The 26,463-nt window shown below is 39.9% G+C and overlaps 3 protein-coding genes across 4 annotated transcripts; 1 reads left to right on the forward strand and 2 right to left on the reverse strand.

Moving 5' to 3' along the window:
- The first annotated feature begins 2 nt into the window (after positions 1–2).
- On the forward strand, positions 3–13,862 carry LOC131795964 (uncharacterized). 2 transcript variants are annotated; one of them, XM_066166149.1, is made up of 13 exons: positions 3–224; positions 1,715–2,462; positions 2,891–3,096; positions 4,187–4,671; positions 5,081–5,592; positions 6,798–7,698; positions 8,071–8,328; positions 8,413–9,370; positions 9,838–10,485; positions 10,877–11,034; positions 11,549–11,803; positions 11,946–12,086; positions 12,315–13,862. In XM_066166149.1, exons 1-13 carry the CDS (start codon positions 176–178, stop codon positions 12,579–12,581), a joined length of 5,586 nt encoding a protein of 1,861 aa, XP_066022246.1. In that variant the 5' UTR covers positions 3–175; the 3' UTR covers positions 12,582–13,862. The 2 variants fall into 2 exon arrangements, with proteins under 2 accessions (XP_066022246.1, XP_066022247.1); XM_066166150.1 differs by having other exon boundaries at positions 10,880–11,034.
- LOC131795963 (26S proteasome non-ATPase regulatory subunit 5-like) lies at positions 13,767–17,287 on the reverse strand. Its single transcript, XM_059113602.2, has 3 exons — positions 16,460–17,287; positions 14,944–15,429; positions 13,767–14,380 (listed from the first exon to the last, which is right to left on the reverse strand). The coding sequence occupies exons 1-3, from the start codon at positions 17,280–17,282 to the stop codon at positions 14,172–14,174; spliced, it is 1,518 nt and encodes a 505-aa protein (XP_058969585.2). The 5' UTR covers positions 17,283–17,287; the 3' UTR covers positions 13,767–14,171.
- A 7,747-nt stretch (positions 17,288–25,034) lies between these two features.
- LOC131795962 (uncharacterized) lies at positions 25,035–25,906 on the reverse strand. The gene is made up of 2 exons (XM_066165299.1): positions 25,640–25,906; positions 25,035–25,424 (listed from the first exon to the last, which is right to left on the reverse strand). Exons 1-2 carry the CDS (start codon positions 25,904–25,906, stop codon positions 25,035–25,037), a joined length of 657 nt encoding a protein of 218 aa, XP_066021396.1.
- Between the last annotated feature and the right edge of the window lie 557 nt (positions 25,907–26,463).

Genomic DNA, 26,463 nt, shown 5'->3' on the forward strand with positions numbered 1-26,463 from the left:
CCCATAAGCAGCAAATCATCATTACAAAGCTTACTGAAGGTTGTCGCGAATTGCTCAGTGTTACGGACGGCTTACCAGGGGAAAGATAAACTTCTGCTTTAGAAACATTCCCTTCATTAAATGCGTGTATCCTCTGTGGTATTTGACGATTATGGTCTCAGTATAATTTGATTCAATGACGGCGGTGCCAATGATGTCTGCACACGGTCAAGCAGGAAATTGGGGTAGGTGTTCATAAACTGCAGCATTTTCAGCATCTGTTACCTGAAGTTAGTTTGGCCTTTTCAAATTCTTTATGTATCAAGAGTTTCTGTTGTATGACATTGTATATTCATCGAAGCATCGATGGTGCATAAAAGAAACTGAATTGCGCTTCCGGAATAGCGTAAACAACTTGATTCAATAACATATTGAAATCATTGAAGCATCCGTCTGTTTTCTTTTGTGACTAAATAAAGTTTCGATGGCTTTATGACACGATAGCTCCGTAATTTTTCTGTTACCTATAACTTTCGGCAGCATATAGAAACCTGGCAGTTTGAAATTCTGGTCGCATAAAAAGAGATTCTACTTCGACACACTCTGTGGGAGATCATGAAGCCTTAACGGACCACTGACTAGCGAATCAAGAGGGTTGACATGTCATACATACCATTGAAATATAAGCAAACTGTATGGTGGTCGCAAATAAAGAACTGAATAAAAACAATATTGATGCATTGTGCCCTGAACATCTCAATTCGAAATTCATTATGAAATAAAAATGCGTTTCTTGCCTCCGTGCAGTTTAGAACGCATTTTTACTATAAAACACTCCTAACAGTTGGCTTCTTATTAGTAAGAAGGAGAAAGCATGGCTTATATCTAACTGGAATCAAAGCCAAAATCTTAAATAAGTGACCAAAGCTGCCAATCAACAAGATAATGCTTCATCGCCTCTAATCTAGGGGAGGGGCCCCGGGAGGCCCGAGCCTCCCCCTTATTTTGGGTTAAAAAAAAAAAGAATCGCAGAAGGAAGAAAAGCCGGCAGGGCAAGCGACAAAAAAACCAACCCCCCCCCCCCCCCCCTCAGCTCAAGGATCCGCCACTGTCTTCCTCGCGATCATTGCTGTAGGACTCGCCGACCACTAGAATTGAATGCATATAGCTTATAGTGACTCAGACGAATTCCCTCAGACAGGCTGAAATGAGAATTTCGATGAAATCCAGCACAATTCTGGTTATCTAATTGTTTTATGTAGCATGTTCAGATCAGGTCTGAAAAGGTTTGCATCCTGCACCCCAGAAAGGGGGTGAACCTAGAATATTTGTTGTACCATTATTGGGTGGCAGGAAAAATTTGACAGGAAAATGATCCGTACAGGGTGCCTTGTTCTCCTCACTAAAACCCAAACCTCAATTAAGACCATACTTTGTAACATACCATTCAACACCTTTTCCCTAAAAGTTAAAAACAATTTTTTCATTACAGACTTTAAGCTAAGGACGGCATTAATTCAGGGCATGACAAAAAATGACATAGAACTAGCTTTAACACTGCTGTCTTAAATCCACCTGACTCTTTATCTGTTGTCACTTGCTTTCCTGTCCAAACAATCATGAAAATTATCTTCCGGAATATACTTACACATTGCCTTGTGAAAGACTGATTTAAGCGTACGAATCGTAATCTTATGGGTGATCACAAAAGCTCAACGTTGAATTATTTCCACAGGGGACAGCTTAAAGTGCTTCAAAGTGGTTCTTCTTGGAGATGTAAGCGTTGGTAAGACTTCGCTGATAAGAGCCCTTAAAAATGAACAAGAACAATGGGAACTGCCCAGAGAGTACAGAGCAACCGCAGGAGCCTGGGTAACATACGTTGACATGGCAAATACACGCAGGCTTCTTATTACTGACACTTCTGGAAAGCGGGAATATGCCTCTCTTGTTAATTTATACTTAAGACATCTGCATTGTATTGTTTTGGTGTTTGCTCTTGATGAGCCCTCGAGCTTCGCGCGACTCAAGAATTACTGGTATCGAGAGTTTATTCACAGCTTCAAAGGTGACGCTTCACAAGTATCAAAGTTTGTCGTCGGCACCAAGACTGATGTAGCACCGCATAGCTTCACACTACAAACAGAAGCAACATCTTTTTCTGAAGAAATTGGAGCAGAGATTTGGATCACCTCAGCACTCACATTATTCAACACTTACGAATTGTTTAACCGAGTCGCGGAGAAGGCAAGCACCTTCGTTACAGGTGGGATAAATCCGGTTGATGTCCAAGATTGCTCATCAAGTTTCGGTGACCACCTTCTGGACGACATGTTCCTTGGTGAAGGAGCCCTTGTGAGGTACCCTGATCCAGTCCTTTTAGAAACTGAAGAAGAGATTACAGATCTTCAGTTGTGTCATCAGTGTGTAACTATGACGGGGAAGAGTAGGAAATTCACCTGGGGGACTTGGTCAGAGGAATGGTAAAAACCTCTCTATTATTGCATGTGATGACGAGTTGAAAAGGAGTTATTAAAGCCAAAAACTACTTCTCAACCTAACGTTAAGGTTACTTAAAAATCTATCAGAAATACCTATTTCTGTAAATGTCATTAACTGCAAAATATTCCCAGGAAAATGGGATTTGATTGATGGCATAGCCGATGTCGACCTCTGAGCAGTTCATTGCACCTGACAAGTTATCTCTTTGAACAATGGAGAATCCGAGAAATCAATTAGCGAGGCAAAATTTAAACAACCTACCTTGGAACAGTGTTGACTCATCGTTAAGCAAACTTGAGCTAAAAGGACAGATGGCAATCTCGCTATTTCGTGTTAATATTTTATGAACAGGCAATGTAAAAATGTAAGAGTAAGGAAATCCTTTCAAATTTTTTTAAACTATTTCTAGCGCAAAGGAGGCTGTGTTCAAGCAGGAGATTTCGAGGCATCCAGACAGGGCATCGAACAAGCTTTGGGTTTGTGTAATGGCTAACGCAACACCTAGCACTTGGCAGTACGAAAACTTAGAGGGTTTGATACATTACGGAACTAATGTTAGAAGACAACCCACAAAGACAGAGTTCAAGAACATAAAAAAGCTTCTCTTCACTTCACGTAAGTTTCTAGATGGTGAATTTGATAATAATGTATACTGAATTTGAGACATACACAAGATACTCTCAATGTATTTCAGAACAAACTGGTTCCGTGTGATGAGTGCTTGTGCCAGGTGGATGGCTCTGCACGTGCGCAAAATGAGGAGTATCCTGCTGACAAGTGGGAATTATTTTCTCGATTAGCATAGATTTTTCTTTGTCCCACGCTCACGACAAAGCGAATAACACCATTTTTAATTCAAAGGCTGAGCTTAAAATTTCTTCACTTTCCTATTTTATTTGATATTCTCACTGTGGGTGCCTTCAACACGCGCCAAATGTATTTTTAGCGCATGGAAAAGATGGCTTCTCGTTGCTTTTTAATGATTTCCCATGACAAACTAAAAATCTGCCGAAGGAATGCTTTGCACTCTGTGAGGAAAATTTGTGATTTGGTAACCGTGCAATAGATCTCTTTCATCCCACTTTTTATTCTTTACATGGTAATGATAAGGTAAACGAATGCAAGATAAGTGTCGGGGAAACCGGACGAAGGGTTTATTACACGGGTAAATTGCGGTAAACTAGCATTCTCCTCAGGAGGAGTAGCAATAATTCTTGTTGTTATATACCTGGACTTTCATTCAACAAAATGAGCACTGTGAATGGTAGATTCTTGGTCACATACCCGTGATCAAATTCAAATGTATCCCGACCGGGATACAATTGCACAGTTGTTGCCCGCGCGCCGAATAGAACAGCACGTTTGTTTTTTTTTTGCCATGTGATTGTCTAAGGGAAAGTCTAAATAAATAATAAAGCACTTAATGTACGGTCCCTCGGGAAACTAGTTAGTTTTGTTTTCCCTCGAGTCCTGATGTTTCCCGAGACTTCGTCACCTCGGGAAACATCAGGACTGGAGGGAATACAAGAGTTACCGTTTTCCTCGGGACCATACATCAAGTGTATATTGTTTAATGCTTCACCAATTGGAATAACCTCCGACAGGAGAAACCATCCTGTAATTCTCCAGACTAAACCAATATCAACCTAAAGACGGCTGAGATTCAAGTATACTCTCTCACAGTTCCTTTAACCCTCTTCCACAGGTGACCAGATGAACTGCGAAAGGGAACACGGGCTTTTTTACATGTTACTTCAGTCAGAAGACGGTAGAATATCAGAGGTTGGCCTCAACTCTGTCTTTACCAGATTGACCAAGGGAATTTCATCCGAGAAAGAAGTTATCCTGAAAAAATTCTACTTCAAGCCAATACCACTCTCTGAAAAGGTGGCTTGCATAGACATGTCCATTACTCATGCGGCCGCCATTGAGGAAGGCGCAACAACAGTTACCAACTGGGGCCATGTAGATACTGCTGCACTCGGTCTTGATAAGGAAGACTCACTATATCATCTTGATGTATATGTTCCATCATCAGTATTATCAATAGACTGCCAAGTGAAACAAGTTACTTGTGGTTCAGCTTTCACTTTGATGTTGAGCTCAGAAGGAAAAGTCTTCTCTTGTGGATCGGGTGCTTTAGGAAAGTTAGGACATGGAGACGAAATGGACAAATCATTGCCCACATTGGTAGGTATCCGTTATGCAAGTTTTCTTTTTTCCAAACATTTTTCCATAACAAGGAAAGTGCAATGTACTTAAATCGCATAAGTTACGCAGAACTGGTGAAGTAAACAATGTTTTGTTCTCGCATTCTGCTCCTCTTTTCCATCTTTCCTTCAGTCGCATGCTAATATTCCTTCATGGAAATTCAATCCGCTCAGGTGGTATTTAAGCAACTTTTCGGTGAAGAGTTTGTAAAGCTGCAACCCTACAGTAGAAACCTGAAGATACTCAAAATATCTACAAAATATCTCACAGCATATCCCGTTGAGAAGGTCTCCAATACCCAAATTTTCCATTTACTCTTTTAAGTTCCCCACCTCGATGAGGTGGGGGACAGCACTTACAAAAGACTCCTTTTACTACAAATTGATAGATTGAATCGTTAAAGGATATCCAGGCTATTGCTGCAGGAGGTGACCACGCGGTTGCATTAAACAAAAGAGGCGCTATTTACCAATGGGGACTGGATTGTGCTGATGTAGAAAGAGGAGAGTTCTTTTCAAAACCCAAAAAAGTAAGCAACCTCTTCAACGTGGCTGTGAAGTCGGTGGTGTGTGGCACTTTTCACACTGTTTGCTTGGCGAACGGAATATACTACACCGGTATCGGGTATGCATGGGGACTAGGTTCCGATGGTCAGCTAGGCCTGGGTCATCGCCGATGCCTTTCTGCCCCTAAATTGATTGGTGAACTTTATGACAATAGTAAATTTGTAAAGCAAGTATCAGCTGGGAGGAAACACTCTGGGTTTTTAACCGTTGACGGAGAAGTGTACACTTGTGGAAACAATGCCTTTGGACAGCTGGGTTACTTTACTGTCTCTGAATGTAGCGATGTCCCACGAAAGGTGTCCCTTGGAAAGAATGTGTCAGGAGACGAAATGAGGTTTGTAATAGTTGGCTCAAGCGTTGTTGATAAGTACTTTGCGTTTCACTAAAATATGATGAAAAAGATTCACAGTTTGCTGTAACAGTCAAGCACATTGTTTTTGTTAACTGCGACTCTTTGTTGCGTGATGTTAGGCTTCATTACCTAGATAGATAGCAGAACTGTCAGATATAAAAGACGAGAGATGAAAATAATTTTTTTAATAACATCAACTTGAAACTGTACAAATCTCTATTATTTTCACTCCCCACGTAAAATCCTTAGCCGCTAAGAAAGTAGTCAAATACAAGAAATTTCAATCAGATGAAAAGTTCCAGATTACTTTAGGTTTTATATGTTTGGAGCAAATATTCTACTTCAAAATTTTGTAGATGAGGCTCAGTTATTCCTTTCACTCTCACTCTTTGTCAGTCTCTCAGTTGCGACATTTCTGTGTCTTGACCGACCCTCCCTAAGTAGCAAGTGACCTTGAACAAAAAGTAACTCCCTACTCCTCCCCAGGGTAAGATTTGACATAAACGCGCTTTCGCTAAATAATCAAATTTCGCGCTCGTGCAGTAATCGGCTATGTTTGAATTTACCTCGTGAATTTCGCTATTGTAATGGCAGCGAGATTGAATTTCCCTCTTGAATTAATAAGCCATTGTTTGGCTCTAAAGCTATTGTTTCAAGATATCCTTTTATGGATATTTGAGATACTAAACAAAGGGCATTGTCTTTGAATTTGATCAGCTTTTCTTGATACGTTCGGTATCACTTACTTTTGCCGTTAAATAGAAGCTAAAGCAAATATATAGAACCCACACTGTATATTTCGTTATGAGATATGCCTTGGTGGGCTGCTTTAACTATCGAATAAGAGGGTAAGTTTCTAAAGAAACTGTGATGCTGCTGCAGTGGGAGAGTATAACAGGGTAATTTAGTATTACCAACTGAGTTGATAACGTAAATTGGCCACCGTGAAGAGTTTAAAGGCTGACGTTTCGAGCGTTAGCCCTTCGTCGTTCACTCTGACGAAGGGCTAACGCTCGAAACGGCACCTTTGTAACTCTTTATGGTCTGTGGCCAGTTTACGTTATCAAATCAGTTGATAATACTAAATTACCCTTCTTTAACTATCGTTGCTCAGGAAATATCTTCTTCCGCACTAATCCACCCTCATTTCCATTGATTTACTGACAACTGTTGGTTTCTCTCGTTAGAGCGGAAGAACTGTGCTGTAGTGAAGACTACACCATGGTTCGAACCACTGGTGGAGATGTAATGATATGGGGAAAATGCCAATATGGGGCTAAGTTGAAAGATCCAATACCTTTTGATGTGAATAATGAAGCCGCCTCTGACCCTGCTGCCGCTGATGAGGCGGTAAGCATCAGAGATGTCACCACGTGTTATGTGCCATGTGAAAAATCCTTTATCGAGCTGGTAGTAGCGCTGAATGGCACCGGTAATCTGATATTTTGCGCAGGAATCTCTTCCAAGTTTGATTGCCAGGCCATGCATGATTGCATACTACAGATTCAATGCAACACGATCGACTTGACCACTCTTCGCGCGGTGGGCTCAGTTCTGGTCAGCATGGATAGGCAAGGAAAAGTGTATTATGTCGACGTCTGGAGGTGGTTGTTGCAACATTTTTCTCTTGAACCTCAAGAAAATACAGTTCCTGAAGACCTCATACGTTCCCTTTTCTCCCAGTTGAAAGAGTCAGAAGCTGATAGATCACCGGAAGTTGATTTCACTACCGTCCCTTTTCATGGTGACACTATAATGGCAGTGGAAGCAAGTCTCAACACATTTCTATTTTGCACTACCATTGGAGATGTGTACAGTTGGTCGCCGATGGCAGGCAGGGATGTTGTGTGGCATAAGGAATTGAACTGTGAAATAATTGTACAAATCGCTTGTGGTGCGGACCACCTAGCTGCCTTATCCGACAGAGGAACTCTCTTCACGTCTGGAGAGAATAATTCAGGCCAGCTGGGAAGTGGTACATTCCAATCCTCCCGGACTTTTCAGTTTGTTCCAATAACAGAGTTTGACAGGGTTCAAGCTATATGTTGTGGATGGGCGAGCACATCTGTTCTCACAGAAAATGGCAAGGTTTGTCTCTGTTTTTTATTCCAAACTTTACATTTCCCACTTTGTTACAGGCTACGAATAACCTGTATTTTCAGTCGCCTTTTCTGTGTACGTTATGGTCATCTCGTGGCAAAGATAGACCCCGGACGAGTTCGCATAGATTTCACCTAGCTGGCGTAGGTTACGTGACAAAAAGTTTATTGACGGTTGCATGTTCTAGCTATTAAACTGGTGTACAAATTTTCTTTATTAATACTAGTATTCTATTACCATTGTTGACGGATCATAGGATATCCGGCAGAACCTCCAATAATGTGGCAAGTTGCTTACACGGCCTTTGCATCAAATTTAATAAATGCTTGCATCATTTACAATGTTGAATCTTTCTTTCAGGTTTATTTCTGGGGTCAGCTAGATTTACCAAAGGGGGAAAAAACAAGGAAAAAGCTCCTGAGTGTCACTGCCTCAGCGCAAGCCATGGACATTCCAAAGCTGCTGAAGGAGACGCAGTGCAGATCTTCTCCTGCCGGGTACAAATTGGAAATCATTGGCGACGTTGGAATCGCAGACAATCACCTTGCTGTGGTTGGCAGATTGTTTGAAGTGGAAATTTCCAAAAGATATAAAAGCTCACACGGCAGTACTTGCATGGTAATATACGTTAATGCAAAAGGCTGCCAACAATTGCTTGTTCATTATTCTCATCTTTGCCATTTTTCTCCTCTCCTTGCACAGGAATTTCGAGCCGAGATAATTAACTACCAAGACCCCCTAAGACGTGTTCATTCCAAGGGAAAGATAAAGCAGTCACTTAGTGCGGATGGGGTGTACGTTGCTTCCATGGTTTTCTATTCTGAAGGATCTTTCAAGGTCTCTATAACAAGAAATGGAAAGAATCTCCTTGGGAGTCCGTTTAAAGTCACAACAGAAAAAAGCGTTTCGTCGAAGAGAATTAAACTGTCGCTGATTAGTTCAGACACTGAGTGTATGAGAGAAGTTGGTGGGGTCCTTCAGAAAGCCATTGGCCCATATGAATCATGGATTCAATTGACGGGGGTTCCAGCCATCAACACAGATTTATTGACACAAGAAGTATTTATGATGACTTCGATGACTGACAGTGGAATTTACGTCTACGTATGGGACGCCTGCAACGGAAACCTGCCTGAGGAGAACCTCAACTTCTGGTTGCACCTACTGTCAGAACATGCATCTTCCGCCGATGTAATCCTTTTGGCTATAAATGTCAGTACTACACATGCCAATGACATCGACTTAACGCCATTCCAGAAAGTTAATCCAAAGGTAAAGGGATCCATTCTCGTTGGGACCACCTTTGCTTCAGAACCAAGCGAGCTGTTAGAGGAATTACTGTTGGTACTAAGTGAATCAAACTGCCACCAAAGTCCCGTCTGGTACAGATTAGAAATTTTGGCTTCAAAAGCCCTTGAGATGAAGAGGAAAGGAATTGAGCATCTTGATTATTCTACTTTTAAGAGTCTAGCCAGTGAGTGTGGCATCCAGGGGGATCATCTATACAGAAAAGCTGCCAACTACCTTGAGTGCACAGGATTGGGTATCTTAATTGGAGCAGATTCGGTTTTCTTAGTTCTCCGACCCCATTGGCTTGAAAGGCAGCTCACCGAACTAGTGAGGCCCAGTCACTTCGGGAGCCTAAGCAGGGAAGCCTTAGGTACTGTTAAAGTATCGAAAATTTTCCGTTATCAGTGAGATCACTTTATATAGACCCCTAAATGATGGGTTTTTGGGAGTGCTCAATTTACACCGTGGAGGAATGTGAAGATCAAAGCATGAGTCCCGCGAAAATTCAAAATCGCCCTTATGCATGACTACTTCACTTGCTGGACTAGACCCAGGCCTCTTTTCCACAAAACTTATCTAAAATCTTTACCACTTTTCTTGATCTCCGTTCCCAAGGAATACTTTCTATTTTAACTTCACAAGTCGCACTTTGCAATATGGGCGTGGGAGGAGGAATTAACTATTTATGTTAATAAGCATAAAGCCTTTTTCGAGGCACCAGACACTCCCAGAATTAGTATTTCTATAGTACAAAGTTGTCTCTAGAGATATTTTAAGTGTTCTTGTAACTCCTTGGGGTTCTCATGAACGTCTTTTTTATCTGTTTTAATTCCCCAGACTCGACAAAACAACACATTGTCAACTTTTTGATTGAAAAGCGAGTGGCTGTTGAGACAAGAGATGGAGGTGCAGTTTACATTATTCCGTACCTGACTTCAAAATCTATCACAGAAAAGAATTGGCCTCCGGTAGAGGAGTCCAAATACACCATCTACAGACATTTGGTGTTTAAGGTGCCGCCTTATCTTGTCTATTCCAATTTCCATGACCTCGTTGCAAACATTCTGCAAGAATATAGTCAAGTGATTGTGGGGAAATATTCTCTGGTTATCTACGGGGACGATCAGTATGACTGTCGTATTGACTGCGGGCCTTGTTTTGTCAACAAAACTGTCATGGAGGTAAGAGTGACAGTGCGGGCACACAGCCAAGATGTCTGCAGGGCAGGTGCAGAAGCAACAGTACGTTTCCTGAAAACAAGCCTTGCGAATTTACCTGGCTTTTGTGAGATCAAGGTGTCTTGTAATGCCTGTCAGCAACATTATTTTGATTTGTCCTTTCTACAAGAGGCAACAGCACGTGGCGTGGACAGGTGTCATTGTGAAAGATGTTATGACAAAAAATCTAACATCAGTGACATGTTAAATGGATTCAAAGATACGCAATTGATTCCAGTTTTGGAATGGCATTCTTTTAATGGAACCGGTAGGTAGAAACTTAGAGACCAATACTCACTTACCCTGACCTGTGTGAGTTTACTAGTCTTGCGTGACCTCCAGAGCTGAAATTTGAATCATAAGCACGCCCACAACTTAAAGCATAGGGGTCTTTTTCCTGTAGATTTCAAGAAAAAAACATATAAAGGATACTGTTGGCCTGTTGAGGATGGCCTTGGACCTTGTTTTTGTGCATGTTTCAAGGGCGAAAAGTGAACAAATTGAATTATGGATCGTTGTTGTGTTGGAAAGAAATAAAACTTGGTTCAACTTGCAAAGTTCATTACGGATGGAGAAGAAAGACGCCAAAATCAAATCATTAAACACTCAAACTCGTACTGAGTTTTTCACTCATCAACTTTGCCTTGTCTTTAACAAAGCAGGTGACCCGTACCGTAGGCTTGATGATCCTAACACTCTGACGCGTCCCCTGATGAAGTACCTTGGTGATCGCGTTGACAAACATGAAGCAAAACTGCTGAGAGAGATCAGAGAAAGGATTAACGACTTGACAAAAGTCTTCATGGACATGAAAAATGTAAGAATAGCGTTTAGCACTGGTGATCAATCTTCGTCTTGAATTGCCGAAGAGAAAAGTACGAACATAAGGCTTTTGCCCATTAGAACTGAGGAGGAAAGTAACTAGGAGGGAAGCGGGTAATCAAAGAATCATAACCATTTTAGCAGGGTTAATAGACAAAAGACTTGGTACTTTCATGTAAGTATATTTTATAGACAATTTGACTGTGTTCCCAGGCTAAGGAATTCCAATCTTATCTCTCTGTAATTCATGCTCCCTATTAGAGCTTGCTGGTGTCGTGGAGGTGTTTCAGATTTTGAATTGTGATGTTAATCTGCATTTTTTTGAAAACAGAGCTGCTGTTGTCTCCACACTTGATTTCGTTTGCGCCCAAAATATGAAATAACCATATTACTACTCTCGGCCTCGACAGTTTCTGTGGCGGTTTGTTTAATTTGAATGTGGCACGAACTTGACATATCAACACTTTTCTCTTTCTCGTTTTCTGACATGTCTGTGTCACTTTCCGTAGTACGATGTTCCACGAACCATTTGCCTTCTGCCAGAATTCCGGAATCGCTCCTCTGTTTTGAAATTGAACGCGATAAAAAGGCTTCTAACCTTTGGTCAGCCAAAATACCGGTTGTTTCTGCTTTGTGAAGGAAACGGAGACGGTAGTGGGGTACACTTTCTGGACTCCAGCAAGCATGAAGGATACAGACTAGAGAGTATGGTAGCTGCTGATCTCATCAAGAAAAGCGTTAATTTTTTGCGCTTTTCTTTGCAGGTAAGTTTCTTGCAGACCGTTTGTGGGCAACATCGACACGAATTGATTCGGAGTGTTATAGCGTTAATTCGTGGAATTCTAAATTCACTCTTGTCTCTTTTTCAACGTTAACCATAGTTCGCCAATATTTTCCTCTTTTCAGCTTCTCATCAACATTTCCTCTGTGGCGAGCATCGCTGCAACCCTCTTTGATGCGGAAGAAACTCTGAACACTGTCCTGGGCACAATAGGCCTTGGTGGAGCTGTGCTTTCTGGAGTTCGATGGAAGAATGTCTTCAAAGAGGTTTGTGATATGCATTGACTTTTAAAATCAACGACATCTACGAAACTTCTTCATCACATATATACCTCGTTAAGCAAACGTTACTCGTTACTCGCGTTTTCTCCGCTTCAGTTGGTGTGATTATTTGTTCGTTGTGATGTTTTTCTATGTTGTATTTTTACGACGTTTAAAGAAATGTGTTCTAATATACCAAAATCCAAAAGCCTCCGTTACTTATCTTACACACAGATGGACGGTTTTCTCAAGGCTGTTGAGGAATCATCGGGTTCCATTCCGCAACCCAAAGGGCTAACTGGCGTATCAGGTGCATTCCGCGGCTATCAACTGGGTGGTGAACATTATGAATACTTGCGAGAAGTTCTGTTAAAGCTAGGAACCAAAGACAACTTCGGTGGGTTGCGACAGGAATATCGCGAAGGGTTTGGCGTCATTTGGGTATGTGAAAAGCACAGAAAGAACAGCAAAGACACCAAAGTATTCCACATCATGCCGTGAGACAACGATTAATCAAGTCAACTACATCATGATAATGTATGAAGTAACTTATGTTTAACTTGTGAATTTCGATGATGAATGTCGAATTGGATGTTACCGAGAACTTGCAGTGAAGGTAATTACAGAAAGTAAAGTTCTATCCTAAAATTGTGGCTTTATGGCTCAGTTGGTAATAGCGTCCAGAACGTAGTGGTAGGACTCGGAGGCACAACAATCCTAAATTGATATTTTCAAGCGTTATTTTCTGCGATCAGTTCAACTGCAGCTAAGCTGTAAGAAATATAATATAAGACGAAACTTTTCACGCCTTTCTACAGCTCTATTACTCCAGAACTTGTTTTTGAGTCGTCTTCTATATGTTAAGAATGCATCCCACGATTCGTAAACAAAGTGTGTGATGACCCAATTGGTCCATTTTGTGGTCAAGAACAGAAGAACTGGACATTTCTGGACAAGAACTGAAACTCGAATGTAACTCGCCCTACTAGGTAAACTGTGCAAATTCAACCAAAGATTCTTTTATGTTATTCGATCTCAAAACCGTAAGCCTTTTCAAAGAAGCAATAATTGAGAGCCCTTAAGCGCAGATACAATTTAATGATAGCTCCTTGTAAACAAGTTATGACTAAGACTAACTGATTAGGGGGCATAGGTGTAGTATAGCTTACTGGGACAAGTTCAAATAGACTATATCAATATATTTTTGTATACTCGTGTACACCAAGCTCCAAAAAGATTAGAATAAGGGTAGGCTATCTCAGGTTTCTTTTCGTAACTTCACTCCTTCCTTCCTTGGAGAAACAAAAGGGAAACACTAGCTACACGGTTAAGCTGGTTGTTCTGATTTTTATTAATTGAGAAATGAGCAAAAACTATCAATGTAATGTATTCACACAAAACAAGTAATTTATAGGCAAAGCATGGGAAAGTTTTTAAAGTGTGTTCTCAATGCTATGAGCTGCAATATAAATTCTACATTCTTCAAGTTAACGGGAAAATCTTCATCGGTTGTTAGAAAGCCATGAAACATTTTTCAATTAATGAAATCAGAAATTACAAAGTTCCCTTTTAACCAACATTAAGTTGAAATAATAAAAGTGTATTTTTATCAAAACTAATAAAGATCTCTAATTTCTACTTTGAAACGCTTGGTAAGCTTTTCCCCACTTTGATGCAGACACTATACCATGTGCAAATTTACTCTCCTCGTCCAATAAAGGACTTAGATGTACACAGGCTACTTTGTTTGGGCTACAATTCGTTTTTATTCATTTAAAAGAATTCCTTCGCATCCTTTACCCAAATAATCTAGGCAATAGCCTTTTTTGGGTTTAAAATACATGAGAGGTCAAAGTTTTCTTTGCCAAAGTTCCTTCCATACATCAGAATGGAAAAGACAGGAGAACTCGAATTACTAGCATTACTTTATGACTGGCACAATCTAAAACACCTTCTAACACTCTTTAAGAAAAACCCTTAGTGTTATGGTTGGAATAATTTGAACTAACTTGATCCAAATGTAACTAATTTTTGCAGATTACAGTACAATTACGGTGACCAAACATGAACTACAACCACAGCAAAGTAGTTTCAGTCTGCTCCTTCAAATGCTACAGCTGCCTCGGCTCGAACATAGAATGGCCCCTCACGTTCATATTCCCGCAGTCGTAAATGAATGGGCTTGTCAAACACTTCCTTAGAGAATGGAGAATGAACAAGTTCTGCTATAAACTCATACTTAAGTTCCTTGCCAGTCTTGTCTGTTTCTGTCTTCCTGTCTAAAAGGTATTCAAGGAAACCTGCAAGAAAAAAATATATATTATAAGCCCTAAAGTTTTAGGCCACTTTGGGGGGGACAAATAGTCATTCAGTCCTCATTATTAATTTATCCACAACTTACCATGAATAGGCAGGTTTGGGTGCAAGCTCTCTCAAGGTGAGATGGAAATTGTTAACCTAAACTATCTTAACTTATTTAAGTTACCATCTCCAAGAGGGTACTCTGAACACTGTCCTTGGAACAATAGGCCTCAGTGGAGCTGTGATTTCTGTGGTTTGGTGGAAGAATGTCTTCAAAGAGGTTTTTTTTTTTTTTATAAGACACTGCAAACTGTCTGCAGTCCATCATATGCTTTGTGATATTTTCATTAGGATTCACATTTCAGATGATGCACATCCACGCTTCACGAGTAGGGACATGCAAAGAGTTTCACCTTGTTGTGCAAGCATATGTAGCAGGATAAGCACACTCATCTCATCATCTATTTCTGTTCTAAACCAAAGTTTGTGTCCAGAATAGGTTTCCAGCTTTATGATTACAAGATACTATTTATTTAATAATCTCAGTCTTCTTTGTTTTTACCTGGGCAAGTGGTCATGTTTTCTTGTGCCCATCGGTATTTGGCAAGACTTCTAAACACTTTCAACACAGCATAGTGAACATCTTGAAAAGGTTGTTTGGAAATTTCCATCAGTTCCTGAAGTGGATTAGATGTCATAGCAATAAAGAGCAATCTTGTCAAAACTGACAAATCCTCAGAAGGAACTTGAGTGGTGTGAAAAATCAAGGCCAGAGTTTCCAAGGAACGAGCCTTCACATCAGCTTGGGAGGAAGTGATGTTTGTGCACAAGACTTTCATGATCTCATGAATGCGGCTCTTGTCATCAAATACTACTTGCAGACCTGCTTCTGAATGTGACACAGCACCAACTGTTTCTATGGCAATCAGTTTAAGAGATGGATCTGCAGCTGTTAGGAAGGAGATGACATTTTCCAAAAAGGCTGGATACTGCTGAATCACTTCTGCTGGTCTGGACTGAGCCAGATAACCAAAGAATCTGATAATACCTGTAAGATTTCAAGATCAAGAAAATGTATTACACGAGTGACCAAGACAGAATTTCTTCCTACAATATATGGCAATATCAAGCAGACAAGTGATAAGAAGAAAGAAAAATGTAAATTAGGGGATTGATACTGGATTGATGGTTGATCCAACAGCAAATTCTCAGAAATGATATCATATGAATTGTATGGCTGACAATAAGGAGAATCACCAATGAGATCTTAGGACCTTTACCTGATGACAATTTGCCTCTAAACTTAGACAGCAAAAGGGGCAGCCTATACCGAGCTGTGAAAATGCTTGTTTAGACATTTAATTCTCTAAATGTGACTTCCAGTTTTTTAGCTGATCACTTTGAAGATTCAACATTGCCCTTTCCTAGCATTCTTACCATCATTTTTAATGTTATTGAATATTTGTTAAGTACTATTTGGGCAATTATATTGGAGGCAGCAATATATAAGAACAGAAAGTATCATTATTGTTGTTGGTATCATTATTATTCACAGATATTCCAACCCCTTTTGAGGGGAAATAGGGAGTATATTTTATTTAATTTATGCCTAAGCCATCTGCAAACAAAAAATTGTATAGGAAAGTATGTTACATAACATTTTACTCTCAGATTGCAAAAGATACTTATAAGAGAAGCAATTTTTTCTTTGTTATAAGAATTTTATGATAAATCAGGAGAGGGGCAACACATCAAATTGGGAGACTACCAATCAAATCAGAAGGGTTGGAATTTCTGCATCATTATTTCAAAAACTATGAAGAAGATATTTTGGTTTTATCAACTTAGTTCAGATTGTGTTTATTGAATATTGACCACTGTGAAGAGATTCTAAAGCTGACAGTTCGAGTGTTTACATTATGAACTCATTTGATAAAACCAGATTATCCAGTACTACTGTCTACTGACACTACCCTACAGTTTCTTTAGAAGCTTACCCTTCTATAAATTCTGAACATTTAAATCATTTTAATTGACTTTCTGTGTTTGAACTGTCTATACTAAAAATAAAATCTTACTTGGTAACATCAGAGAGATCAGTGGATCTACTTCAGCAGTAATCAATAAATTGTTCAGCTTATTTGCTATGCCACTTTCTTCAACAAACATGAGCCCATTTGTTCCTGAATCTGCAAGTTGCGTCAAAAGCTCAATGCTGTTCAATCTGAGCAAAATATCATCTCCATCAAGTTCTTTTGCCAATTTCTCCAAAACACCTGATTTTCTGCATAATTCAAACGCTTTTTTGGAGAGACGTTGGATAGCCACAAAAAGCTCATACACTCTGAACCGGATAACATCTTTTTTCGTTAGAAGCTCCTCGATTTCACTCTGAATCTGATGTTCAAACAGAATCTCCAGACCGGATTCATGTTTTGCAGTGTTGATAAGCGTATTTGAGGCCAACTTGACGCAAGCAAGGCTCTCGTTGCTCAGCGCACGAGTGGTGTAAACCAGGATATCCACATTGTCCAAAATAGCGAGAAGGCCGTTAACAGTTGCAGAGCATCTTTCCAGCTCACCCAAGCAAAACTCACGGACCTCAAACTGTGGATGATTCAAACCTTCGATGACGAAATCGTGGTACTGAGTTATAATTGCGTCTGCCTTCTCTACAGATAGCAATTTGTTCAATATCCCTTTGCACAGTGAAATTTGCTCTTCGTTGGTTGTACTGAAACAGCCAAACAACGAACGAGCTGGGATATGAGGCGCTATCTCACGAGTACCAAAAGATGAGCTGTTAAGAAGGGCACTAAGATCTTGTAAAGTTATCATTAACTCTTCGCCCGACGTATTTGAGAGTCTCTGCACAATCTTCGCACACTTCTCGGCAGCCATCTTGGTTCAATGTCGCGCCCGCGAGCATCTGCGGAGGTATGAAAAGGGAAATTTGCTTCATGCAACATCAATGAATTATCATTGAATTAGGGACATACTGAATTGTAGAACAACATGGGGTCACTTAGTAAAATTTCGTCATGTAGGCTATATTGTTGTGTCACTTTGTGGAACTGTTATGTAAGACATATCACTGTGTTAACTAGAATAGTAGGTACGTCCATCTACACTGTCTACAGTAGGTAAAACTATCTACACTGTCTACAGTAGATACAACTATCTACACTGTCTACAGTAGGTACAACTATCTACACTGTCTACAGCAGATACAACTATCTACACTGTCCACAATAGGAACAACTATCTTCACTGTCAATAATAGGTACAACTATCTACACTGTCATCAATAGGTACAAATATCTACACTGTCTACAGTAGGTACAGCTTTCTACGCTGTCTACAGTAGGTACAGCTTTCTACACTGTGTACAATAGGTACAACTATCCACACTGTCTACAGTGGATGCAGCTGTCTACACTGTCTACAGTAGCTACAGCTATCTGCACTGTCTACAATAGGTAAAACTATCTACACTGTCTACAATAGGTAAAACTATCCACACTTTCTACATTCGGTAAAGCTTTAATAAAATACGTTCACAGAAAAATGCGTTTTTGCTGACTTTTCTATTTTTACCCCACTCATCACCATTGTTATCTTTCCTTTTTCTTTTTTTGTTTCTGAGCATTTATCTTCTACGGTTTTGGTATTTGTCACAATCGGAAAGGCCTCTCGATTTGCACATTTTGTTTGCATCGAGTCTTCCATTACATAACAAAAGGGAATTTTTGGCACATTTTGCATAGGGTTTAATACGTAAAGTATTCATCAAACAGCCGAATAGTCGTGAGAGAGCCCGGGCCGAAGAAATCGAAGCTAGGGTTTTCTTTTTCCTTAGCTTGCTTTTCCCAATTTTCTTTCTTCTTTTTCTCATAAATTTTTGGATTTCCTTTACTGCATTGTAAATTCGGAATGACCTTTCCCGCCAAATTGAGAGGAACTCTTTGTCACGACACCTCCAAGGGAATTCGATGATGCGTTTGGAGGCCAGTTTACGATCAGACAACGACATCCCAACGTCAGAGTTCAGCAGGTAGACATACTGAGAAAACATTTACCTCCTTCTAACTTTCATTGCTTATCGAAGGATGACTAGCTTGAAATGGATAATACATAAGAAACGTCAAAGGAAGAAAAGAGGTAAAAATAACACATAAAACGGTTAAAGAAAAACAAAACCATTTCTATTTCAAGGAAAAAGAGTCTTTGCCGGCGACTTCTGAGTAACAGAAAACTCTACAAGATTTCAAATACAACTAACAATTAACAAAGTGGCCCGAGAAAGAAAACTGCTCTGAAACAGAAGAAGGGAAAAGGAAACAAGAAGATAAAAATGATGATAACAAGGAGAAAAAGTAGAAGAAAAACAGCAAAAACAAAAACGCAATTTCGCGGGGAGGAGTTCCTCGGCCCCCAAGCCAGTTTGAGAGTTACTCCTTGTCTGCAAGCTCCAAATCATACTCGGGGAGAAGTTATTCGGCCCCCAAGCCAGATTGAGAATAACTCCTATAGCGTGATTCGAACCCGCGACCTCGATGACCTCTCTTGCACTCGTTGCGCGCCTACGATTGCCGCTCGACCATCTCGAAACTACATATTTAATATGTATGAATTGTCGGTGTAGTGAGTTTTGAAATACCAGGTTGGGGGGGAGGGTGAGGAACTTTGTCTTACTGAGAGTGTAATCAAGCGTTTCCGGTCAAGAATAAAGGAAACAAGTCTAACAAAGAACTGATAAAAGCGATCTACACGAGGAATATTAGCATATGTTGCAATGGCGGACGGCTTCGTTTGCTGAAGCTCTTGAATATGATTCCTCAGTATTGTATTGCACATCTTTTACTGCGCATAAAATCACGTAATCATAAAGGCGAATAAGCGCGCTTAATGTATTTTAATCCATGGACCAGGTTAAAAGGTACAATGGTCTTAAGCTCTTGATTGAGAACACTGACCTATATTTTCTATTGCATAATTTGGTGTACAAATTATCCCTTTTAGATTGGGGAATCTTATTCAGTCTTTTTGGCTCCAGTGAATCCCTCAATAAAGAAGATAGTAGTCCTTTTATGATAACAAAATATGCATTATCATTAAAAAGCTCTTTCAGTTCCTGCAAGGATAAAATGGCGTTCGAGACTTCAACCGAATAAATCTGCAACTTACTGAACTGATGGCTTAAGAGTATCATGATTAAAAAAACGGCTCTTTTCGTATCAGAGAGTTATGCCGTGCAGAAGCAAAGAGAGGAAGTGGTCGGTAGACTCCACATTTTTCTCGTAGATTATTTGTGACCAAAAATTCAAATTTCCTTTGTAAAAGTAACCGAGATACTTATGTATATCACCATCTTCCATTTTAAAGCGGGATTGACTCAAGAGTAATCAGAATATTTATCACTGACACTTCTGATTGTCGTCCGAAATTTATCATTACCAAATCATAATCTGTGAGAAAGGAGGTGTAAACATTCCAATAACTTAGACCACAAGTTAGAAGACGGTACCTTTACCAAAACCTCTTCCCCTCTAGTGACCAACAGGAAGGCCTGAAGGCTGTCAGGAGCCATAGACGGCGATAGGGAACTTGACCACTTGATTTAGCTTACAAACACACTCAGTAATCAAGTTGAGCTACTAGAACCAGTTGCATCTGGTTAGGCCATGACAAATCGTGAAGTTGATGCTAGCTAAAAACTTTACTTTACCTGAACAAACTGAACAATATCGGCATAGCATACAAAAGCAAAATTTCAAACGTCAATAACAACATATTTCCTTATATTCCATGTTTTAAACCTTGCTTCTAGTCAAGAGATGGTATTGGAGTTATTTTCTCTCTTGTTTTAATATCATGGGGCTCTGTCCAATTTTGAATGAGTTCGTTACATACGATTTCGGACGATTACCGATACATGACATTTCACATGATTACGGAAAGGTAGGCTGATGTCGAAGATGTGCTCCAGCACGGATCCTCAAACACTTACCAGCCTGTTTCTTTTTTTTATTCTAGAAAAAGAGAACTTCACTGCAGTTTACGATCGGACATCGACATCTTAACGTCAGAGTTCGGCACGTAGACATACTGAGAAAACATTTTACCTCCTTCTAACTTTCATTGCTTATCGAAGGATGACTAGCTTGAAATGGATAATACATAAGAAACGTCAAAGGAAGAAAAGAGGTAAAAATAACACATAAAACGGTTAAAGAAAAACAAAACCATTTCTATTTCAAGGAAAAATAGTCTTTGCAGTCGACTTCTGAGCGACAGAAAACTCTACAGGATTTCAAATATAACTAACAATTAACAACGTGGCCTGAGAAAGAAAACTGTTCTGAAACAGAAGAAGGGAAAAGGAAAAAAGAAGATAAAAAAAATGATAATAAGGAGAAAAAGTAGAAGAAAAACAAAAACGCAATTTCGCGGGGAGGAGTTCCTCGGCCCTCAAGCCAGTTTGAGAGTTACTCCTATAGCGTGATTCGAACCCGCGACCTCGATGACCTCTCTTGCACTCGTTGCGCGCCTACGATTGCCGCTCGACCATCTCGAAACTACATATTTAATATGTATGAATTGTCGGTGTAGTGAGTTTTGAAATACCAGGTTGGGGGGGAGGGTGAGGAACTTTGTCTTACTGAGAGTGCAATCAAGCGTTTCCGGTCAAGAATAAAGGAAACAACTCTAACAAAGAACTGATAAAAGCGATCTACACGAGGAATATTAGCATATGTTGTAATGGCGGACGGCTTCGTTTGCTGAAGCTCTTGAATATGATTTCTCAGTATTGTATTGCACATCTTTTACTGCGCATAAAAATCACGTAATCATATAGGCGAATAAGCGCGCTTAATGCATTTTAATCCACGGACCAGGTTTAAAGGTAGGATGGTCTTCAGCTCTTGATTGAGAACACTGACCTATATTTTCTATAGGTCTAGGTTTCTAAGTGTCTTTATTGAACATTAGATAAAAATACATATCTGATGTTACAGGATAAAAAGATTCAAGGCTCAGCCAAAAATTACAATAGAATAAAAGAATAAAAACATCAAACTAGATACAATATATCTGGCATAAAATATCATAAAAGGTTGTATTTAAAAATTAATCTATTAACAAATGTGTTCTTATAACGTTCAGGGTTTATCTTAGGCCATTGGCAGCTTTTACGTCTGAGGTTGTTAGTTGAATTGTTCTTTTCTTGCGGTAAGCAAACCTTCAGACGGTGGTTATCACGCTGCTTAACTATTTTAAGAATCGCTTTATCTTGTTTTTTCAGAAATGATCTAATATTTAACTGCGTAGATGTAAAGCGCAACTTATAGCATCTGTCTATAGAAGAGATAATCAATTTCTGTCTGGCTGTAGCGTTCTTTTCTAAATTCTCTCAGCACGTGTAGACAATTGTTGGCCTTGTACAGTTTAGCTTTTATGTGTGCAAAAAATTGACAGTCATTCTGGAAGGTCAGACCTTATAACTTAAGAGTGGCATGCGGGAGTGGAACCTAGCTTAATATCAAGGTCATTTAAGAACACAATGTAGGCTATATTGTTGTGTCACTTTGTGGAACTGTATGCAAGACATATCACTGGGTTAACTAGAACAGTAGGTACATCCATCTACACCGTCTACAGTAGGTAAAACTATCTACACTGTCTGCAGTAGATACAACTATCTACACTGTCTACAGTAGGTACAACTATCTACACTGTCTACAGTAAGTACACCTATCCACACTGTCTACGGCGTCTACAGTAGGTACTACTATCTACACTACCTGCAGTAAGTACAACTGTCTAGACTAACTACAGTAGGTACTTTTATCTGCATTGTCTGCAGTAGGTACAGCTATCTACACTGTCTATAGTACCTACTGTAGACAGTGTAGATAGCTGTACCGACAACTATCTACACTGTCTACGGTAGGTACAATTACCAATACTGTCACAACAGGTACTACTATCTACACCGTCAAACAATAGGCACAACTATCTACACTGTCTACGGTAGGTACAGCTATCTACATTGTCTTCAGTTGGTACAACTATCTACATTGTCTACAGTAAGTACAGCTGTCTACATTGTCTACAGTAGGTACAGCTATCTACATTGTCTTCAGTTGGTACAGCTATCTACATTGTCTACAGTAGGTACAGCTGTCTACACCGTCAACAATAAGTACAACTACAGTAAGTACAGTAGGTATAGGTACAATAGGTATAACTATCTACACTGTCTACAGTAGGTGCAACTGTTTACACCGTGTACAGTAGGTATAACTATCTACACTGTCTATGGTGGGTACAACTGTCCACACTGTCTACAGTGTATACAGCTGTCTACACTGTCTACAGTAGGTATAACTATCTTCACTGTCTACAATAGGTACAACTATCTACACTCTCTACGGTGGGTACAACTATCTACACTCTTTACGGTGGGTACAACTATCTACACTGTCTAGCAAAGATCAAACAACAATACCGCTATTTCCTATTTTGCCATTTTCTCTCAATATTTATTGGAGTATCTTTTACGGTAAAAAAAAAAACTTTTTATGTTTTTTCTTAAAATGGAAGATGGTTAAATACATAAGTATCTCGGTTACTTTTACAAAGGAAATTTGAATTTTTGGCCATAAATAATCTGCGAGAAAAATGTGAAGTCTACCGACCACTTCCTCTCTCTGCTTCTGTACGGCATAACTCTCTGATACGGATCGAGATGTTTTTTTTTTTTATAAATAATGGTACTCTTAAGCCATCAGTTTACACCAAAATTATGCAATAGAAAATATAGTTCAGTGTTCTCAATCAAGAGCTGAAGACCATCGCACCTTTTAACCTGGTCCATGGATTAAAATACATTAAGCGCGCTTATTCGCCTTTATGATTACGTAATTTTATGCGCAGTAAAAGATGTGCAATACAATTCTGAGGAGTCATATTCAAGAGCTTTAGCAAACGAAGCCGTCCGCCATTACAACATTCCTCGTGTAGATCGCTTTTGTCAGTTCTTTGTTAGACTTGTTTCCTTTATTCTTGACCGGAAACGCTTGATTGCACTCTCAGTAAGACAAAGTTCCTCACCCTCCCCCCCAACCTGGTATTTCAAAACTCACTACACCGACAATTCATACATAATAAATATGTAGTTTCGAGATGGTCGAGCGGCAATCGTAGGCGCGCAACTAGGTCATCGAGGTCGCGGGTTCGAATCACGCTATAAGAGTTATTCTCAATCTGGCTTGGGGGCCGAATAACTTCTCCCCGAGTATGATTTGGAGCTTGCGGACAAGGAGTAACTCTCAAACCGGCTTGGGGGCCGAGGAACTCCTCCCCGCGAAATTGCGTTTTTGTTTTTGCTGTTTTTCTTCTACTTTTTCTACTTATTATCATCATTTATATCTTCTTTTTTCCTTTTCCCTTCTTCTGTTTGAAAGCAGTCTTCTTTCTCAGGCCACTTTGTTAATTGTTAGTTATATTTTAAATCCTGTAGAGTTTTCTGTCGCTCAGAAGTCGCTGGCAAAGACTCTTTTTCCTTGAAATAGAAATGGTTTCGTTTTGCTTTAACCGTTTTATGTATTATTTTTACCTCTTTTCTTCCTTTGACGTTTCTTATGTATTATCCATTTTAAGCTCGTCACCCTTCGATAAGCAATGAAAGTTAGAAGGAGGTAAATGTTTTCTCAGTATGTCTACGTGCCGAACTCTGACGTTAAGATGTCGATTTCCGATCGTAAACTGCAGTGAAGTTCTCTTTGTCGAGAATAAAATGAAGAAAAAGGCTGGTAAGTCTTTGAGGATCCGTGCTGGAGCACATCTTCCACATCAGCCTACCTTTCCGTAATCATGCGAAATGTCATATATTGGTAATCGTCCGAAATCGTATGTAACGAACTCATTCAAAATTGGACAGAGCCCCATGATTTTAAAACAAGAGAGAAAATAACTCCAATGCCATCTCTTGACTAGAAGCAAGGTTCAAAACATGGAATAAACGGGAAATATGTTGTTCTTGACGATTGAAATTTTGCTTTTGTATGCTATGCCGATATTTTTTGTTCAGGTGAAGTAAAGTTTTTAGTTAGCATCAACTTCACGATTTGTCATGGCCTAACCAGATACAACTGGTTCTGGTAGCTCAACTTGATTACTGAGTGTGTTTGTAAACCAAAGCAAGTGGTCAAGTTCCCTATCGCCGTCTATGGCTCCTGACAGCCTTCAGGCCTTCTTGTTGGTCATCAGAGGGTAAGCGGTTTTGGCAAAGGTACCCTCTTCTAACTTGTGGTCCAAGTTATTGGAAACTTTACACCTTCTTTCTCACAGATTATGATTTCGAAATGATAAATTTTGGACGAAAATCAGAAGTGTCAGTGATAAATATGCTAATTACGCTTCCGTCAATCCCACTTTAAAATGGAAGATGGTGAAATACATAAGTATCTCGGTTACTTTTACAAAGGAAATTTGAATTTTTGGTCACAAATAATCTACGAGAAAAATGTGGAGTCTACCGACCCCTTCCTCTCTTTGCTTCTGCACGGCATTACTCTCTGATACGAATAGAGCCGTTTTTTTTAATCGTGATGCTCTTAAGCCATCAGTTCAGTAACTTACTACCCATCATGCCTGTGTGGCACATAGGGCAGCAACGAAATCCTTCCAACCCTGCCTATCTTTAGCCAGTTTTTCAATGGTGCTCCAGCTGTAGTTGAGCCCCCTTAGTCTCTTCTCTACTGTCCTGCGCCAAGTTCTTTTCGGGCGCCCTCTGCTTCGTTTGCCTTCAGGTGTCCAGTGCATTGCAATTCTGGCTATGTTGTTACTGGCCTTCCGCATCACATGACCGATCCACCTCCATCTTCCCCTGTTGACAAGTGTATGAATATCCTCCTGCTTGGTTTGCCTCAGTAGCTGGTTGTTTGATATTTTCTGAGGCCAGAAGATTCTCAGAATCTTCCTGAGGTTAGCTGTGTGGAAGGATGCTAGTTTTCTGTCATTCGCCAGCATTCCGAGCTGTAAAGGAGAGTTGACAATACGCAGCTCTGATAGATTCTAAGCTTTGTCTTCGTGCTGTAGCTTGCTGACCTCCACACTGATCTTAAGCTCATAAAGGCATTTCTTGCTTTGTTCAATCTACTTTGTATATCTACACTAGTACTCCGATCTTGACAGAGCACACTTCCGAGGTATGTGAACTTATTGGTGTATGAAATGTCCTGTCCTCTCACCCTGATCTTTGTTGGGGAAGGGAAATTAACACACATGGCCTCCGTCTTCTTCAAGCTAGTTCTCAAGCCGACCTGGTTGCTGAACATGCTGAGCCGGTCTGTTATTTCCTGAATGTGCTGTCGTGTGTGGGACAATAGGGCAAAATCATCTGCGAAGTCGAAGTCTTCGAGTATAGTAAAAGGGGTCCATCTTATGCCTCTTCGCTGATCTTCCATTATTCGACAAAGGACCCAGTCGATAGCAATATTGAATAGCATGGACGTCATGACACATACCTGCCGTACACCAGTTTTAACTTCAAAACTTAGATCTCCCTGACCGATGCAACATGTGAAATTTGAGTAGAAGCATTTGATGATATCAATAATGCGTTGTGGAATGCCATATGCTCTCAGAATCTGCCAAAGACTGTCCCTGTGAATGCTATCAAACGCTTTCTCATAGTCGATGAAATTAACATACAACTCCCTGTTCCACCGCCATCAGTTCAGTAAATTGCAGATTAATTCAGTTGAAGTCTCGAACGCCATCTTATCCTTGCAGGAACCGAAAGAGCTTTTTAATGATAATGCAAATTTTGTTATCATATAAGGATTATACTATCTTCTTTATTGAGGGATCCATAGGAGAACAAAAAAAAGGCCAGATAAGATTCCCCAATCGAAAAGGGATAAATTTTGTTATCATGAAAGGACTACTTAAGCTTAAGCTTCTTTATTGAGGGATTCACTGGAGCTAAAAAGGCCAAATAAGATTCCCCAATCTAAAAGGGATAATTTGTACACCAAAATTGTACAATAGAAAATATAGGTCAGTGTTCTCA

Source organism: Pocillopora verrucosa, chromosome 4 (assembly GCF_036669915.1).
Source record: "Pocillopora verrucosa isolate sample1 chromosome 4, ASM3666991v2, whole genome shotgun sequence".
Lineage (NCBI taxonomy): Eukaryota > Metazoa > Cnidaria > Anthozoa > Scleractinia > Pocilloporidae > Pocillopora > Pocillopora verrucosa.

Coding starts and splice junctions, on each gene's coding strand:
- LOC131795964 (XM_066166149.1), top strand. CDS start 176: ATGACGGCGGTGCCAATGATGTCTGCACACGGTCAAGCAGGAAATTGG. Junction 9,371..9,837: donor CCTAAGCAGGGAAGCCTTAG/GTACTGTTAAAG, acceptor TTAATTCCCCAG/ACTCGACAAAACAACACATT. Junction 11,035..11,548: donor TCTTCATGGACATGAAAAAT/GTAAGAATAGCG, acceptor CACTTTCCGTAG/TACGATGTTCCACGAACCAT.
- LOC131795963 (XM_059113602.2), bottom strand. CDS start 17,282: ATGGCTGCCGAGAAGTGTGCGAAGATTGTGCAGAGACTCTCAAATACG. Junction 15,430..16,459: donor GATCTCTCTGATGTTACCAA/GTAAGATTTTAT, acceptor GAAATCTTACAG/GTATTATCAGATTCTTTGGT. Junction 14,381..14,943: donor AAACATGACCACTTGCCCAG/GTAAAAACAAAG, acceptor TTTTTCTTGCAG/GTTTCCTTGAATACCTTTTA.
- LOC131795962 (XM_066165299.1), bottom strand. CDS start 25,906: ATGACGTCCATGCTATTCAATATTGCTATCGACTGGGTCCTTTGTCGA. Junction 25,425..25,639: donor CTTCCCCAACAAAGATCAGG/GTGAGAGGACAG, acceptor TCTCCTTTACAG/CTCGGAATGCTGGCGAATGA.